This window comes from Solea senegalensis, linkage group LG3, assembly GCF_019176455.1.
Source record: "Solea senegalensis isolate Sse05_10M linkage group LG3, IFAPA_SoseM_1, whole genome shotgun sequence".
Classification (NCBI taxonomy): Eukaryota; Metazoa; Chordata; class Actinopteri; order Pleuronectiformes; family Soleidae; genus Solea; species Solea senegalensis.
This window is the reverse complement of record NC_058023.1, coordinates 2,139,598-2,158,289: the sequence shown is the minus strand read 5'-3', so window position 1 is coordinate 2,158,289 and position 18,692 is coordinate 2,139,598. Positions and strand designations below refer to the sequence as shown.

Sequence of the window (18,692 nt, the reverse complement as noted above, 5' to 3'; positions counted from 1 at the left end):
TTAAAAATGCTTAAGACTTAAAAATGCGTTGAAAAACTAGTCTAAAATCTCAATATTTAACAGAGGAGTCTGGCTGTATAATTATCGATCAATAAAAAAAATCTATTGTTTTGCCATATTTTTGTCACTAAAAGTCAAAGATTGAAGCACCAGTGTTTAAACCAATGAAGCATGAATCTGTGAAACGGTAGGAAGAAATGACGGGAGGTCTGTTTAATGAGTGAACTGTAATGAATGTGTGTGTGTGTGTGTGTAGGCTGCGTTCTCAGATTTCCTCCAGAGAAGCTCCAGGGATTTGTCCAAGCACGTCAGAGTGGTGGTGAGTGTAAACACACACACGCGCACACACACACTCGTTGTCCGTGTGGACATGTCTGGGTGATTAAACCGCCGTCCTTCAGCTGCCCGTCCATCACCTTTGTCGTTAAAGTGTCCTTCAGAGGGACAGAACCACAGACTGACCACGACCTCTGCAGCGTGCGCAAAATCACCTGAATTGGCAGTTTGATCCAAAATGGCTGCTTTCCTGTTGGACTTAGGTGACCGGTCTTTTTCTCTCGGTCTCATCCTGATAGATTAGTTTGCCAAATGTGTCAACGTCTCTCAGAATGTTCCCACAGAGACGGCGTCTTCCTCTCTCTGGAGCCACTGCAAGCGAGCGGCTCTGCCGTGACCTTTCACCTGTATCACTTACTTCCCGTGTCTCACGTCAAAAACAGTTTCAGCGAGAAAGTGAAAACGTTTGAAACCGAGACGGAGAAGTGACAAGTGAGGCGGCGACATGTAGCGACACGAAGGATGTGAGAGTGAAAAAATCAGCCGGAGCAGGAAAGTCCTGACGACGAGGCGTTTCGGGCCCCGTGTCCCGACTTGTTTTCGCACCTGTGCAGGTTGTCGCAGGGTGCGTGAAAACCAAAGTCCAGAAATGTCTTCTTCACGCTCTGTCCGTGTGTCTTTCGTCCTCAGTGTGACGGCACAGACCTGACGCCCAAGATCCAGGAGCTGAAGTTCCAGTGCATCGTGTTTCTGAACATTCCCAGGTACGCGAGCGCACACAGACGCCGTCTTTAACCCTTCGCGCTGTCTTTAATCCACATTGTTTTTGTGGTGTGTGTGTGTGTGTGTGTGTAGGTACTGTGCTGGCACCATGCCGTGGGGAAACACCGGCGACCACCGCGACTTTGAACCCCAGCGCCATGACGACGGCTGCATCGAGGTCATCGGCTTCACCATGGCGTCACTGGTGAGAGTTAACGCAAAGAGAAAAAGAAAACGAAATAGAAATAAAGAGATGGCTGTGTGTGACTCTGCCTCTCCCTCTTGTCCACCAGGCGGCGCTGCAGGTTGGTGGACATGGAGAGAGACTCCATCAGTGCAGGGAAGTCGTGTTAACTACCTTCAAGACCACACCTGTGCAGGTGAGTCCACACCCACACACAGTAATATTATGAATCTGTGAGCAGAACTGTCCAGGCTCAATTCAGTAAAAATGGAGCTGCGTGTGTGCAGGAACAGCAGCAGCAGCTCCAGTGTTTTTAGTCATTGTTTAGGGGGGAACGTTTGATTTTCTTTGACTTCATGACAAAGGTTTGTGTGTGTGTGTGTGTGTGTGTGTGTGTGTGTGTAGGTGGACGGTGAGCCGTGTCGTCTGGCCCCCTCCACTCTCCGCATCTCCCTCCGAAATCAGGCCAACATGGTCCAGAAGAGCAAGAGACGAACCTCAGTGCCCCTGCTCAACGAGTGAGTCTCACACACACACACACTGACCTCTGACCTCTGACCTTAACCTAACCTTAAAACGTGTCCTCACCTTAAAATGGAGTCATTTGTGTTCTGGGGACTTGAGGAAGACAAGTCATGTGACTGTGAGCACATTTATGAGGAATACACACACACACACACACACACACAGACTCTGTCCAGCGTCCACATGACGAGACGACGTCCTCTTTGTCTCGTCATGTGGACAAAGACCACAGTCAGACAAACAGACCGTGATGTGGTCCACTCACTGGTCTCCGTGGCGACAGTGTTGCGGTTGGTCCTGTGACGGACAGCTCGTTGTGAAGCTTTGTGTCTTTGATGTTGAAACTAACTCCTCCTCCGTCTTCAGATCTTCTGTCCATCTCTTTTTTAAAGTGTGGAAACTTTGTTTGTTTTTCTGCTTCATGTTTGTCTAAATTCACTTCTGTCCATCCTTCTCTCCTCCTCTCCTTGTCTCGCTCCCTTCATTCTTCTTCTAACCGCCTATGATCTGTTTTTGTTATTTATTTATTTTGCTGATGTTTATTTACCTTCTTTCTTCTCTTCTTTATTTCCTTTGTTTGCTTTTTCTCCTCCCTCTCCCTCTTTCCTTTTTCCATTTCTCCTCGTATTCTCGTTTCCTTACCTTGTCTCCTCTCTCTGTAATCCCTTCTTCACTTCATTTTTTTTCTTCCCCATTCCTCCTCGCTTTCTGTCCTCCTCTCCTCATCTCTCCTTTCCATCACTCCTGGCCTCCTCATCTGTTTTCTTGTCTCTTTCGTACCTTGATTTCCTTTTCTTTCATCCTTATGTCTCCTTCTCTCCTCTCCTCACACTCCCTTCCTCCCCTCTCTCTCCTCCTCTGTGTGTGTGTGTGTGTGTGTGTAGTATTCAGAAGGTGTGTGCAGCTGATCTGCGCCGCCTCTCTGCTCCCCCCGACTCCTTCTCTGTGTAAGTACTTTAACCTCTGTCTGTCTCTCTCTGCGTCGAGCGGCCGCTTCCTGTCGTGTCTGTGTCCTTGTTCGTCGAATTAATGATAAAGTCAAAGTTAAAATCACTTTTCAAATAAATTTACTAACGATAAATGAAATAATCATCAATACTAATGAAGAAGTAGCTGTGATTAGTGTTGTAATAAAACATTTAATTTGACATATTCCCCCCCCCCACCCCCCTCAAAACAAAGAACGTGTTATTCCAATAAAATAGATCCACCTGCAGTAACTGCAGTGACCACCAGTGGGCAGCAAAGATGTGTTATTTCATTTTGTGAATCGTTTTTTTTTTTAAGTTTAACCACATTCATAGACAGTAAAGTAAAGATGATTATTATTGTTATTAAATCAATTCTCCATGTCTTAAGGTCAGCCATTTAAACACAATTATTATTGTTAGCATTTGTCGTGTCGTACGTTGTGAGTCTGTGTTGTGTGTGTGTGTGGCAGCACGCCGAAGCTTTTCTACCTGTGCTTCAAATTTCCGACCTTTTACTTTGTCTGTTTTGCATTGTCACGTTAGCGCTAGTGTTTCCCAAACTGTCGCGATGGCGACAAAATCGCAGCCATATCTGTAACCCCTTTCCATGTTTAGTCAATTCATTAAAAACATGTTTTATTATTATTCAAAACATATTAAACAAGTTAAAGGTTTTGGGAAAAAATAGTTTGGGGACCCAAATTTTTTTCCTGCGACCCATCTGAGGGTCGCCGCCCCACAGCTTTGGGAATCACTGCTTTTCATGTTTTTTTTGGGGTCATGGGAACAAACGTGGTGTTTACTTAATGCATCATTTTATTTGATTTTCCTTCAAAGTTTCTGAAGAAACACTTTATGACTGTGAATGACACGTGTTTTAACAGCTGCACGTTACTAATCCCACATGATGGGATTAAAAACCACACAAATGAATGAATAAGGGGATTAAAAACTGTTGATGTGCAGCCACAGTTCATAAAATGCAAAGTTTGAAACTCAGACATTGAAGATAAATTCATTTTTAATTATTTACCAAGAATGAGATAATTCTATCTCTTAATAAAGAGACGGCAGCCGTTTTGGACCACAACGGAGTGTGTTTTTGAGTTCTGAGTCGAGTTTACGACGTGCTGTGAGATGTACGGTCAAATATCATCATCCGTCACGTGATCTGTGACGTGTGTGCATGTGTGTGTGTGTGTGTGTGTCTGTGTGTGTCCTCGCTGTTGTGCTATCTCTGAATTCATCTTTTTTTTTAGTCCTCACGCAGTTCCAGATCGCCTCCGTCTGCGAGTGAATCGCATCGGCCTCCACGAGTACGACAGACTGCAGTACGACAAAGAGCGACTACGTGATATCTGTGAGTGCGTGACGTACGCCCATATTAGGAAGTCAAATATTTCCAACAGTTGACACTAAGACTATAAGAGTGTCTTATATCCTATAGGCAGTCTGATGAAATGATATATTTTTGGCACATTTTCACCAACTATATAAACACACCTTAGCTAAAAAATATATATATATGTATATATATATATATACATATATATATGTCCATATATAATAATTCTTAACAGGATAGTTTATGGTTTTTTATTTGTTGCATTCCTTCCAGAACTAATTTTAGCCGCTTAACAAAACTCACCTCATAAAATCACCTGACGTCTTTGATGTCTCACTTTATTTCACCGCTAAACAGCCTTTGCTTCTCGTCTTCTCCCCGAAACCGAACCCCATAGAGAAAATCAGTGATTTTTTTTTTACATCACGGCACACAGCAGTTGCTGATCCACTGCGCTCCGTCGGCTCAATGCGTGAGTGTCATTCTGCAACTCATGTGTTTGGAATCTTTCGTTCTGTTTTACATCAGTGACACAAGGTGACCAAACAAGGCAGCGTCAGAGCAGCAGCTCCTGTGTCCCGTGAGCTTAAAATGCTGTTTTTCAATGGGGGTTTGGTGCAGGGCGAGCGGGATCTTTTACAAAGCTGGAGGAGGATGAGGCAGCAGCTTCCCGGGAGCAGAAAGCTTTAAAAAAAACAAAAAAACAAACACAAATTCCACTTTAAATGAGCTTTCCAGCCCATAATACCAAACAGACATAGAGTGAACAGAAATAATTCCCCCAGGAGGTTTTTAAGACTAGACGAAAGGAGTAAATATAAAGAGTTGTGAATCTGCTGGACAATGTTTTCTGTTTGTTTCTGCTGCCCCCAAGTGGCCAAAATCAAGCCACTGCGGGTTGAACTTATTTTTTTATTCATTTTTCTGCAGCCATTCCTGTCGGGATCGTGGTGGTGAGAGGAGACTGTGACCTGGAGACGTGCAGACTCTACATCGACCGATTACAAGAGGCGAGACTCCTCCCCCTCCTCCTTCATCCTCATCATCATCACTGTTATTGTTATTACTGCCATCTTCCTCCCTGTCTCTGTCTCTGTCTCTCGTCTCCATCATTATTTCATGAGGCAGGTGGCGCCGTCGCTCTGCTCTTAGTTATTCATGGAAACACGAGCCACTGCAGACTTCATCTCATGTCAGAAACTTTTTAACATCTGTGGATTTCATTTATTGATTGATTTATATTTTAATTGTAAATGCTTTGACTGTTCTCACCAGGATTTACACCAGGCGCCATCTACAGGCCACAGAGTGCACTACCAGGTACCTGAAACCCCAGTTATATTTTGCTTATTTTATTTTTTGTCATACTTAAATGTCGATTAAATCTCACATTTTTGAAAATAAGTTTTTTTTATAATATTTGTTTAAATAAAACATTTTAATGTGAAAAAATATTTAATTTATGACTGAAAATAAGTCGCTAGGACTGTATGTTGGCGAGGTAGACAAAATTTTCAAGGCCCTATTAACAATTTCCGTGCTCATCTTGTTCTTCTGTAATAATTCCAATATTTGTGATAAATTTGAGTAAAAAAATTTACCATTGTCACACATTTAGTAAAATCTTCTTAGACCACAATGTGGAAAGAACGTGGAAATATAGCATATGTCTTGATGTTTTGTTTACTTTAAAATGGATGATAAGAAATAATGAGTTTGATTTAATGATTTATTTTTCATTTACGTGAATAAAAACGTGTTTTGTCTGCAGGACGAGAGCCGAGGTTTCCCCAGGACCAGCTCAGCGAGTCGACTCTCTCCAAACTGGAGCTTCTTGGACTGTGAGTGACTCTGAGACCCAAACAAAAGACCTTTTAGCCTCTCACAGCTATAATACGTTCACGTAATATTTACATTACAGACATACGCGTGTTTGTATCTGTGTGTAAAATCGTTTTACGTAGCTTTAGAATAAGACTTTCATAAGTTTAGGCGTTTAGGAAAGGGCCTTGTTTTATGGGCGGCGGCCATATTTCTACAGCAGCATGAAAAGGACAAACCAGCCCATTTTTTAAAAATGGTGTCTTCCAGTTGTTGTAGAGTTCCTATTTGTAAGTTCCTTACGTTCCTACTTTTTAATTCCTACTTGTAAGTTCCTACTTGCCTAACTTCTCCTCAGGACTTGTTTTAGCATCACAATAAAGTTGTTCAATATGTAAACATTTTGTCGGTAATTGATACGAAATGATCCTTAAAATAATACGCGTGTGTCTCTGCTCCGCAGCGACGTCAGCTGATCGCTTTTATCGCATCGACAAGGCTCAGGTGAGTGTGCTTATAAAAAAAAAAAACAACAACAAAAAAGACCCCGTTAAATCATCGTTGTGTTGTTTGTTATTTTTAAAAATGGTGTTTTTTCCCTCAGGAGCATCTTCACTTTGTGACGGAGATTTGTCAGGACGAGGTTTTCATCCTGGACCACGAGACTCCTGTGGTGAACCAGGCCACGACGTCGGGGATGCCCGACCTGGTGGTGGAGCCCTCTGCTGGGTATGTGTGGTACTGACCTCAAAAAACCCAGTCAACTACGTGTTATAAATAACACAAAAATCACAAATTAATCTCTTTCCAATTGCTCAGGTGTCATTTTTCACTACTTTTCTAATCTAATTTCATTTTCCTGTCTTTTTTTTACAGTACTCCGTTGACGCCAGATGAACAAGGTTATTATGATTATTGTTATTATTATTTTGATAATGATAATTATATTGATAATAATAATAATAATAATAATGATATTGATAATGATAATGATAATAATAATAATAATGATATTGATATTGATAATAATAATGATAATGATAATGATATTGATATTGATAATAATAATAATAATAATAATAATAATAATGATAATGATATTGATAATGATAATGATATTTATATTGATAATAATAATGATATTGATAATGATATTGACATCTGGACTTTGACACAGATTCCAGAGCAGAACTGAGCTCTGTCATGGATCTGTTCACTCACTGATGAGATTAAAACGAGTGTGTTCACGGGCTGCTGTTTCCATGGAAACGTGAGACTTGATCGCTCCTGTCTGTCTCCTGTGTTCACAGCTTTGTTGACGGCGGCGCGGTCTGGAGATCTGTCGATGGTGAGGAGCGGTGACACGACACACACACACACACACACACACACACACACACACACACACACACACACTACACACACAGACTGTGAATCTGCTGCCCTGAAATGAGATCACAAAAAAAGTCTCAGGTTTGTTTAATCTCGTCCACAGTTGTCCGAGTGTGTGCGTCGGGGCGTCAGCTTGTTGGTCAGAGACTCCGGTGGTTGTTCGGCGTTACACGTCGCCGCTCAGAATGGACACGCAGACGCGGTCAGCTTCATCCTGCAGCAGGGTGAGGACACGAGGGGACACGCTGAGCGACGTTTGTGAACCAAACCCCATTGAGAAAATCAGCGTTTTTAGCTCGCGGAGGACACACTGACGGTCCAGTGGGACGGAGGCAGCAGTGGGTCAACAACTCCTGTGTCGCCGTGGTGTAGAATCGACTATTTTCTCTGTGGAGTTTGGTGTGGGAGAGTGAACGGTCTGTGACACAAACATGATGAATGCATTCTTAAGCTTGTGTGGATTTGATCAGGTCAGTGTCAAGTGTCAAACACGGTGTTTGAAACAAAGGAACACACTCACACACATGGCTGTGTGGTATTTAAGTTAGTTTAGTTTTTAGTTTACAGCTGTAAAACAACACTTTCAAAATAAAAGCTCCCGTTTCTCTGTTTCTCCTCCTTCAGGCTCCAAAGTTCTCCTGGATCTAACAGACAGAGAGAAGTACGTTGTTGTTGTTGTTGTTGTTGTTCTGTTTTATCGTCAGCTTCCTCTTTGTTTGACGTCAGGGAAAGACTTCTCACTTTATCTGTGTGTGTGTGTGTGTGTGTGTGCGCGTGTGCGTGCGCGCATGTGTGTGTGTAGAGGGGACACCGCATTGCACAAAGCCGCCTCTGAGAAGCAGCATGCAGTTTGTCGTTTGCTGGTTGAGGCCGGAGTGTCGCTCGAGAAAACCAACTTCCAGGTAAATGTACAACAAAACGCGCGACCCCCACACACACACACACACACACACTGGCTACACATTTTATAGATGATTCATATGAGAAACCACCATGACATGTAACTGTCACTGTTTCCTCTGTGTGTGTGTGTGTGAGTGTCTTTCTACTGTAAAATAACATGAACACAGAAACTGAAAATGTGTAATTAAATAATTAAAAAAAAAGAATAATAAAGAAATACAAGCAAACTATCAACCTTATGCTGACTCAGCATTCCCAACTAATAAGGAAAATGATGACTCAGTATTTCCGACTAGTAAAGAAAGTTGGCAAATGATGACTCGGCTTTTCCAACTAGTAAAGAAAGTAGGAAAATGATGGCTCAGCATTTCCGACTAGTAAAGAAAGTTGGCAAATGATGACTCAACTTTTCCAACTAATAAAGAAAGTAGGAAAATGATGGCTCAGCATTTCCGACTAGTAAAGAAAGTTGGCAAATGATGACTCAGCTTTTCCAACTAATAAGGAAAATGATGGCTCAGCATTTCCAACTAGTAAAGAAAGTCAGCAAATGATGAGTCAGCTTTTCCAACTCATTGGGAAAATGATGACAAAGCATTCCCAACTAATAAGGAAAAAAAGGAAAATTGTGACTCAGCATTCCCAACTCATTAGGAAAATTATGACTTCACATTCACAGCTAATAAGGAAAATGATGACTCAGCATTCCCAACTTATAAGGAAGGAAGGAAAATGATGACTCAGCATTCCCAACTCATTGGGAAAATGATGACTTGACATTCCCAACTAATTAGGAAAATGATGGCTCAGCTTTTCCAACTCATAAGGGTGTGTGTGTGTGTGTGTGTCACCAGGGGAAAACACCAGTGGATCAGGCATGCGGTGACTCAGCGCTCGTCTCTTACCTGAGCTCCAGACGACACACACCTGCTGCTGCACACGACGACCTGGAGACGGCAGTCTGAGGCGCGCGCACGCACACACACACACACACACACACACACACACACGTACACTGTGTGTGAGAAAAGACGAGGAGGAGGAAAAACAAACTGAAGAACTGCTTTTTCCACAGCAGTGGACATTTTAAAGCTCAACTATTTATTTGTATTTATTTATTCATATTCTATTTATTGATTGTGCTGGTTGATTGATTGTGTGATTGATCGATTGAGGGACTATCAGACGGTTCGGGATGACCGTGCACTTTGAGCAGCCAGTCATGAGTCGACGTTTCTCGTGTCGTGAGGGATTTTAATCACAGTTTAAAATCAGGATTTCAAAAACAGAAGCAGAGCCGATGGGAATATTAAAGTTTGATGCGTTTGCTCCATTAAACATGTGCCAAAGACGTGACGTCCATTCACAGAATCCAGACTTTCATCTTCATCATCAGTGTTCGCAGCAGTTCATCTGTGTCTGTCATCCAAATTACACACTATATATGTAATCCCAGTGAGATTAAGACGCTCTTCTTTTGAGAGAGACGTGGCCAAAACAGACTGAACTGTTAAAACTGTGTAAAACTGAGAAAAAGAACACGTTTTAGACAAAATAAGACATACACAGGAGGATTTTAACTTTGTAAATGTATTCAATGACCTCCAATTCTTAAATTCTGAGTTTAAACTTTAATTTAATGAGATTAATTCAAGTATTTTCTGCAGCAGGTTCCGTGTCGCAGACACAAAACTTTTGGAACGGGAAAATTGTCGTGATTTTTGTTTTTTTTAATCACTTTTGCGTTTTTACGCATTATTACGAGTGTTTCACAAACAAAAACAACCGTAAACAAACAGGAAACATGCAGTCGCGTTTTTACACTGAAAGAAACATTTTAACTTAAAAAAATATGCAAGTTATATGAAAGAAATTGCTCATTTGAGTTCATACTAAGGTTTAGTTTGTCGGCCATTTTCTTTTTTCCGGTGTAAGCAACCAAATTTTACTGAAAATATTTTGCAAAGAATCCACATTTCATTTTGTTTTCTTTGTTAAAAAAATGTCAAAAAAGTATCAAAAAGAAACAAAATTAAAGTCAAACATGCTTCTTTGTGTGTGTGTGTGTGTGTGTGTGTGTGTGTGCGCAGCATTTATCGCAGATAAGAGACGAAAAATCTGAGCCATATTCGATGCAATATGAGTTTGTGACGTCAGTTTTTACATTACATTAATGTTTTGAACTTTGTCGACCTTTTAGCGCCGAGGACTCGTGAATGTGCGATTTTTACGTCAACGCTGCTTCGGTTTACGATTGTCTCGTTGTTGTTGTTGTTGTTGTTGTTGTTGTTTTGTTTGTTTTTATTTTTGCGTTCATGTTTGTTGGTGGATTTTCAAAACTCTTTGTGAAATTATTCCGATATTTACAGTTTGGGACCGAGAATTTAATGTTTAACGCCATCGTAGAAGTTTTTAAACGCGTCATTTTTTTAGCTGCTACGCTGGCGCAGTATTACAGCTGCTGTCAGCGATGTCGTCTTTTAGCTAACTTCCTGTCTGTTGCTGCTGTTAGCATTCCCCTCCCCTCTTCTCATATCATCTGAGGGGGCGGGGCATTTCTTTTGGCTTCCTGGTTTTATAAAGCGTGGAAAGGTTTCTCCGAGATTTTCGCCAGTTTTTTTAGCTAACTGTGGTTGTAGAAACGTTTATTTACGCAGACACAAAACGACGTACGATTACCTGCCTGCGGCCAATGCTAACGCTAAGTACAGTAGTAGAATCAAGTGGGTTTTTTTGTAAGTGTCTTGTAATTTTTTGCCCATTTTCATTCGGATTACGCACTAACAACATCGGACATCAGAAGAAGAATCTCAACCAGGACTCAACGTTATGCAGATTTTCTCTGTTTTGCTACTTTAATTTAGCATATGCAGGATTAGCAGAAAAGTTTTGTCGGGGCTTGCGAAAAAAAAAAATTCTTTACTTAAAATGAAAAAAACGTAACATACATTTTATATCTCTGAAAAGTTGCGATTTTTCTACTCAAAATAGTATTAGCTACCACGAAACACAGATAAAAAAAACATTATCACAGACAGATAATGTTTGGAAATCGCATGCAAAGAAATTTGCAATTCATATTGTGAACATGGTTGCGATTATTATTTGACGTTAAATATCAAAAGTTGTAGATCAGTGTCAGCTGATCGGAATGTACCGATATTTAACTTTTTCCAATAAAATTTCATGAGCCGAGGCTGAAAATTTCCCCTAAACTATTGGAAATTTAGATGTATTATTTTTTCATTTGGAGAAGTATTTTTATGCGTATTTTAACTTGTCAACATTAACTATGATAAATAATCGGGTTTTTTTATTTTATTTTAACGTTAATGCAGAACTTCTACGATGGCAAACACCAACATGATAATGAATCAATGAATCCACAGGCATGAAACTGAACCACGGGTGAATGAGGATTATTATTATTATCATTATTATTATTATTGTTTTGTTTTGTTTTTTATGATGCCGTAACCATGGTGATAAGCTCAACAAACACTTCTGTTTCTTCTTTCTCTTTTGTGTTGAGTCAGAAGGAGACTTTGTACCGAACGTTCATCCGTTCATCGTCGTTTGGTTTTTGCATGAAATGTCCTCACATGTTTGGGATTATTTTATTATTTTTCTGGTAAATGACATTTAAACAAAAGCAAAATGACATCATTGTTGTTTAAACTATTAAATTATTATAGTTTTAAATGATTCCACCTGACTTTGTTCTTAGGTTTCACTTCTTTTCTTCTTTGACCTTTCACCCACATCGCTGTAAAAATCACACACGCACACACACACAGGTTTGTGTGTGAAGATTTATTTGGGTTAAACCTCAACCAGAAACATAACCACCGTTTCTAATCTTAGACCCTTAACTTAACCACCTCCTCAGAAGTGAGGTTCTGCCTCATTAGGACCAGGTTTGTGTCTCCATTAGGGAACAAAAACACACACAACCCTTAAACCTAAATTTAATCTGAAATGTTGACGCTTAGAACAGCTTTTAACCCATAAACAGCCATTTTAAGGCGTGGCAGCCATTTTGTCCTCACTCTCTGTGCTTTAGACGTTTTTGTTCGGTCCTCACACACACACACACACACACACACACACAGTCACAGTCACACACGCACTCACTCACACACACACACATGACTGGGAGATTCCTCACACAGCTGTAAAGTTAAACTTCCCTGAGTCACAGGTGGGGATTTTCTTAACCTGAGAAACAAACACAGGCGGCACTTTATTTCCTTGTCTGTGTGTCAGTCTGTTGTTGACTGACACACAGACAACAACAACATTTCCAACATTTTCACAACACGATCAAATAAAGTGGCTTTTAACTTCCTCATTTTCTACTGTTAAGAAAGTAAAAAAAATAAAAATAAAATATAAGTCACACATTTCTTTCACCACTATTTCCTGTTTCAAGAACAAGTGATGTGACAGTCGCTTGTTTCGCTTTCGATTTGTTTCATGAAACATAAAAGACAGACGTTCTGGAAGTTTCTGTTCAAAGGTGAAAATTTCCCTTGTTCACAATGGGATTTATTAAAAACAAACAACATCCTGATCAGAGGACACTGATTCACTTTTAGTTTAGTATTGCAAAACATCCACATTTAGTTTAAATAGTCTTTTTTACTATATCAAAATGAAAGTATGTAAACTATTGAAGTATGATATTGTAGTTTTGACAGTTTCAATTCAAATTTTAGTCTGTATTTTACTCTGCGATGACGGTGTAAGTCACTTAATCATCATCAGATTGTCGTTGATTTCCTCATAATTTCAACTTTTCAACTTTTTCAAGTCTTTTTTTTTGTCTTTTTCTGGCAAAATTGTTTATTTTAACGTGTTTTAAATGAGCAAAAACCCAAGAAAAATGCTCCAAGGTAGAGCGAAACAGTCGTAAAATAGTTTATTTTAACGCGTTGTCATGACTCAAAAGGTTGTTTTTGACTTTTTATCCCCTCACAATTTCAATTTTTGTCATAATTTTAAACTTTATTATCAAATATTTTTATTCATTTTTACACACATATATATACATGCATATATACAGTATATATCATATTATATTATTTTTACATTTTTCTTTTTACAGTCTGTGTTTTATTATATTTATTCAGTGATTGTCGTGAAAAGTCAACACTTTATACTTGTTTTTGTGGTGTTTTCCGGCTGTTAAATGTGTTTGTTTTCGTCATTTCTCTTTATTTGTCCTTGTAGGCATTATGCATAAAGTTTTATTGAATTGTCCTGACGTGACAGGGGCGGAGCCTCACCTTTAAAGGGTACAGCGACTAAAGTTTGAGCTCAGAAGAAGGAAAGTTGTTCAACGAAGGAACCAACGAGGCGTCTGAAGTGAGATTCTCCGGCTTTTTGGGCATTTTGTCCACATTTATCTCCTGTTTTGGTTCGAATTCCACCGTAAGTAACGATGTTTTTATGTTTGTTTATGTTTGTCATTTTTATGCCGGAATTTAAACGAATTTAATTCGTTTAAAATGCATTTTTCTGACGTGTTGTAGACATGTTAATGATTGACCTGAACGAAAACGCCCGTAATAAACTATATTTCTTTTAAACGTAAATTCATTTATTTTCTTTTTTTTTAACCATTAACTGAAAACTTACTGTCAGGTTTTTAAATTCACCTTTTTGTTGTTGTATTTTGTATATTTTCATAATAACATGGCAGTTAAAGTGTCGTAAAACTACTTTTTAATTAAATTAAATCTGAAGGCCTAACCCAAACACGTGAATTTCCTCGCGTTTTAAAAGTGGGTTTAATATAAGTGAAGGTTTTCAGGCTCTCCAGTACATGCCCCGACATAATGTTGTTTTATGTGTAATTCTCTAATTTTGCCATCAGAGGGCGTCATTCACTGGCTCCAATATAATATAATAATAATAAAGGTAAAGAAAGGGACAGTTATTTATACATAAAATATTGTAACTATCATATAATCACATGTTAGTACTTAATATTTTAAATTTTTGAAAAGTTATGAGTTAAAAAAATAAAAGTAACACTTAAATAATAACATCCTTTTTATGAATAATTAGGCTACTTTTTTGACAATTATTTATCTTTTATAATGAGTTCAAGTGTCAGTTTATGTCAGTTTACTTTTAATTAATACAATTAATCCATTTCAGTGTTAGGCATTATTCAAAGTTTTATTATTTACTGTTATGATGAACATTTGGGGACTTTTTCAGCCACGTTTCAGGGTCATTTAAAAAAATTAAACATCATCACCGGCAGTCAGAGTCATTTTTGTATTATTTTCTTAAATTTTTGTGTATCAAAATCAAAAGTTGCAACCGTAAATTAAACGTAAATACACTTAAGAACTCAGAATAGTTATTATTGTTATTTCTCATTCTCTGAAGCCTTCTCTCAGGACTAACGACTAAAACAACTATTAAAAAACGTTGTTGGATGTATAGCGTAAGTTTTATTCGCTAACATTCGTTACCTTTTAAAAAGTCCACGTTTCCCCTAAACGAGAACTGACCGAAAGTCTTGTTTTTGTCCATTTCAGTGTTTTGAAATTTACTGATATAATGAATATTAGGTTTCAGCTTAAATGAAGCGTCACCAACAGTCAAAGAGTTTTTTTTTATTATTATTTCCTTGTCATTTTGTGATCCAAATACACAAACTAAACGTCAATACATTCAAGACGTCAGACCAAGAAATGTGCAGCTTTTGAACTGAAGTTTATTATTGTTAATTCTTGTCATTTAGCTTATTTAAAATAAAGTCTTTCCCCAGGAAAATTGACGTTTTTTAATCGCGACCGTTACCTTTAAAAGTGAATATTTTTCAACTTTTACTGACATTTCATGGACCAAGTAATTAGTAGTTTAATCGATAATGTAAATAATCGTTAGTTACAGCACATTAATTATTGTGTTTTCTCCCTCCCTCCACATATCAACAGTAAACCAACATGGCAAACGGACACGTGGAAATCCACGACCCCTTCACGAACGGCCTCAAAAGCAGCGGCGGTGGCGACGCGGACGATGCCTCGGGCATGGAGGACACGGTGGAGTTCAGGATCATGATGGCCTACTCCACGAGGAGACGAGTCAAGGAGAACGGCTTTGTGCCCGTGAGCGGGACGGTGTCCCCACAGACGCCGCTGAACGAGTACGGCTCTGACAACGACACAGAGAAGAAGAAGAAGAAGAAGAAGAAGAGGGGGAAGGGGATGAAGGGGTGGAAACGCTTCTTCAGCTGCGTCAAACCACGAACAAGCGACGAAGAATCAGAACCACAGTTAGAATGTGGTGACAATAGATTCAGACGTATTTCACCAGGTAAGAATCGAACCAGGGCTGCAGTTAACGATGGCTTACATCATCCATTCATCTCACCGTTATTTTTTTTCAATTCGTTCCAGAGTTTGATGTTTCTCAAACCTCGTCTCGTCTCTTTGTTTTTTTTTATCCAAAAATCAGAAAACGTCACCGTTCAAACTCAATGGAAAGTGATTGATTTTAAGTTTCTACTTAAATGAAGTGAGATGAATTAAAAAAATAGCGAGTTTTTCAGCTTCTTAAATGTGAGAATTATCTGGTTTCTTATTATAAAATAGTCGTTAGTTGTTATTGCGCCACAATTCGCAAATGTAAGCAAGTAAATAAGGAAATGACCGCGCTCACAGAGGGGCTCGTGTTAGCACTAATAAAAAGAGTGTACGGGTTCGAGGGGAGTAGAAGCGGTAGAAGATGTCGTCAAGGTAGAACCCCAGGACTTCCCGGGAGGAACTTTTTCACTTTTCAGCAACTTTAACTTTTTATTTCTTTCAAAAGATATCGTAGTCGTGGCAGAGGAGGACATGCAGGAAGCGGAGGACATGCAGGAAGAGGAGGACAAGCTGGGAGAAGTGGCAATCCGGCTGACTGAAATCGCGGATGAAATCCCGTTTGTGCCTTCAGATTTACAGACGGACAATCCAGAAGGTGAGGGAAAAAGGTTTTTTACTGTGCAGAGTGTGTGGTCGTTGTGTTGTGCCGCTGACTCGTTGTGTTGTGTAGACAATGTGGAGAGACTGATCGGTCTGCTGCTGAGGGAGGCTGGAGACCGACTGGACGAACGGGTGAGGAGACACCGTCACACGTCAGACACATACTCATGACTCTAAATGCATTTATTCCCTAGATTTCTACAGTGATTTTTAAATCATCCGTAACAACCTCCATCCATGAACACAGAGTCACATTTCCACGGCACAGTTCCAGCACGACTTGTTTTGTTTTGTTTTTTTGCTTTTCCATTAGCGGTCGCAATTTCCTTTTTTTTTTTTTAGTACCTGCTCTGACGAGGTTAAAGCGAGCTGAGGCGATAGTAAAATGTGACGTCAACAGAGAGTGTCGTCAGTGAAGAATCATGAGCGCAACGTCCGACACAAGAAAGCCAACAATGTCCAACTGTAGATCAGTTAAAAAGACTTAAAAATATGACTTAGAATTCCAAAATCTACTTAAAGTTTCAAGATAATAATCTACTCATAATTAAAAAAATGTACTTAAAGTTTCAAAATTTACTTATAACTCCAAATCCCACTGATTGGTCAGAGAGGGTCGTCACTGAAGAGACACAAAAGTGAACAATGTCCAACTGTAGATCAGTTAAAAATTCAACATTTAGCAAAGGTAATGGCTAAAATGTTAATATTTAACAGGAGTCTGACGTTTGCCGCAACAGCACTGCTGAGAGCTGGCGATCGTGAGCCCAATCACGACCACGTTCAGTGGTATTTCAGTTCAGTGACTGAGTAAGATGGAAGTACTGAACGATTCTGTGAACAAATCTTTTCTAAGCTCCACCCACAAAAAAACCCCCTGTGAGTAAAAACTAATCAGGAAATGTTTGTCTCCACCAGGAGCTCAGAGACGTGTCTTTGGCCGGAGAGCTTTTTTGGAACTACTCTTTCTTTAAGACGGTAATCACGGAGCTGCTCATGAGGATGGGCCTCAGCCCCTCTGACCCTGAATCTCCGGGCCCGCGAGCGTCGCCCAGAACCCAGATAGCAGTGACCTGTGAGGTGAGAGCACGGGCGACGGTGACCTGGTAAACTGACGTTTTTTTTTAAACTTGTTTATTTGTTTGTTTGTTAACGTTTTGTTTTTTTCCCCACAGGCCACGAGTCGCTTGACAGCGTTGGACACGCTGCCCACGAACCGGCTGTTGGGCTACGGAGCCAGGTTTCTGAGTGAAAATTATTCATCCTGGGTTCAAGAGCAGGGCGGATACGTACGTAAAAAAAACACTCTCGCACAACGTTTAACACCTGGAAACCTCCCTCTTGTTGAGTGCATGTACATTTTATGAACGTTAATAAAAATAACCACAATTTTAAAACGACCCATTTCTGTCAATCTGTGCAGGAAGACGCGTTTGAGAGCGACGACGAGGACGAAGTCCACTGAGCCGAGACGATTCCGTCTCCCCGTTGGACATCTCGCTCAGACTGGACCTGCATCCAGGAGCCCCGCCCGCTGTGAAACCACACACGTGTCAAGTCGCCTGTCGTTGCCATGACGTCATAATTAAATAACTTCTGGCCAAAGTGTTTACGGCGTAGCCTCCGAAGCCTCCTCGCGGTATATGAAGAATCAAATGTGACTTTTGGATGTTAACACACAAGTGACGACACATCTGCTGCATGATGCGTCAGAGAAACACTCACAGGAACCTCTGAGCCAGAGGAGAGAACGTTTGTCTTTGTGCTTTATCTTCCTGCTTTTTTTCTGACAAAGAAATAAAAAAAAACTTTATTTGTGGGGTTTTCAGGCTGTAGACTTCTACATTGAAATGTGGTTTAAGAAACATTTTAAAATAAGTATTGTTGAGCACTTGCACTTGCACTTTCTCCTAAAGCAAATAAATGGAAACTATTTCGCTTTTTGATACATGGATTTGCTTTTCTGTAATTGTTGCTGGTGGACGTTTTTTTTATAAATGTGATTTGCTAAAGTCGTACTGTACTCTATGAAATGTGTGACTGAGTACTTGTTGTTCTCAGTCGTTGTGATTACTTTATTGTTTCTTTTGTTTGCTGGAAACGGTCTTAATTCTACTTGTGTCATGTTTTATTTATAATATGATTGTATTAAGATGAACAGAAACGAAAATCATTTCCATTAAATAATTTAAAGCGAACAATAAAATGTTTTACTTGTAATATTGGTGTATAAAATTGTCTTTTTCAGATCTAATGTTGCTGGAGAAATGTGTCCATGTTGAAACGGCACCACCTTGTGGCTAAATGAGGTACAGCAAATAGCTGCGGTTGTGAATCCAAAATGAAAATGAGTTCAATCAAAGTATTCCTTTATAAGCACGTGCTTGATGAACATATAATCCACGCCGAATTGAGTATATTATTCAAATAAATTGGTCTGTTACTGGTCTGGATCGTGTGCGATGCAAAAAAGATACTTAAATCATATAAACGTAAACATTTGTGTTATGTAACCGTACTTTGGT

At 39.6% G+C, this 18,692-nt stretch overlaps 2 protein-coding genes across 6 annotated transcripts in view; both read left to right on the top strand.

The window, feature by feature from the left end:
- Positions 1–11,526, top strand: part of dgki (diacylglycerol kinase, iota) — a 51,051-nt gene extending 39,525 nt beyond the window's left edge. For 3 of the 5 annotated variants that reach the window (XM_044021499.1, XM_044021498.1, XM_044021500.1), the window contains exons 17-34: positions 257–319; positions 967–1,040; positions 1,132–1,243; positions 1,332–1,418; positions 1,628–1,740; positions 2,632–2,694; positions 3,978–4,078; positions 4,994–5,073; positions 5,339–5,383; positions 5,835–5,904; positions 6,348–6,388; positions 6,489–6,613; positions 6,761–6,786; positions 7,195–7,232; positions 7,380–7,500; positions 7,901–7,937; positions 8,079–8,178; positions 9,034–11,526. In XM_044021499.1, coding sequence (XP_043877434.1) covers positions 257–319; positions 967–1,040; positions 1,132–1,243; positions 1,332–1,418; positions 1,628–1,740; positions 2,632–2,694; positions 3,978–4,078; positions 4,994–5,073; positions 5,339–5,383; positions 5,835–5,904; positions 6,348–6,388; positions 6,489–6,613; positions 6,761–6,786; positions 7,195–7,232; positions 7,380–7,500; positions 7,901–7,937; positions 8,079–8,178; positions 9,034–9,144 — 1,407 coding nt within the window. In that variant the 3' untranslated portion in view covers positions 9,145–11,526. The remainder of the gene's footprint in view (positions 1–256; positions 320–966; positions 1,041–1,131; positions 1,244–1,331; positions 1,419–1,627; positions 1,741–2,631; positions 2,695–3,977; positions 4,079–4,993; positions 5,074–5,338; positions 5,384–5,834; positions 5,905–6,347; positions 6,389–6,488; positions 6,614–6,760; positions 6,787–7,194; positions 7,233–7,379; positions 7,501–7,900; positions 7,938–8,078; positions 8,179–9,033) is intronic. The other 2 variants (XM_044021503.1, XM_044021501.1) reach the window with 1 other exon arrangement.
- Positions 11,527–13,428: 1,902 nt separating this feature from the next.
- On the top strand, positions 13,429–18,387 carry LOC122765859 (apoptosis facilitator Bcl-2-like protein 14). The gene is made up of 7 exons (XM_044020314.1): positions 13,429–13,612; positions 15,136–15,517; positions 16,013–16,162; positions 16,238–16,299; positions 17,086–17,247; positions 17,343–17,456; positions 17,591–18,387. Exons 2-7 carry the CDS (start codon positions 15,145–15,147, stop codon positions 17,630–17,632), a joined length of 903 nt encoding a protein of 300 aa, XP_043876249.1. The 5' UTR covers positions 13,429–13,612; positions 15,136–15,144; the 3' UTR covers positions 17,633–18,387.
- The last annotated feature ends 305 nt before the right edge of the window (positions 18,388–18,692 follow it).

Bases quoted from the DNA above. Each gene is read 5' to 3' on its own strand.
- LOC122765859 (XM_044020314.1), top strand. From the start codon at position 15,145: ATGGCAAACGGACACGTGGAAATCCACGACCCCTTCACGAACGGCCTC. The intron at 16,163-16,237 runs GTGAGGGAAAAA...TGTGTTGTGTAG, and splicing joins ACAGACGGACAATCCAGAAG to ACAATGTGGAGAGACTGATC. The intron at 17,248-17,342 runs GTGAGAGCACGG...TTTTCCCCACAG, and splicing joins AGATAGCAGTGACCTGTGAG to GCCACGAGTCGCTTGACAGC.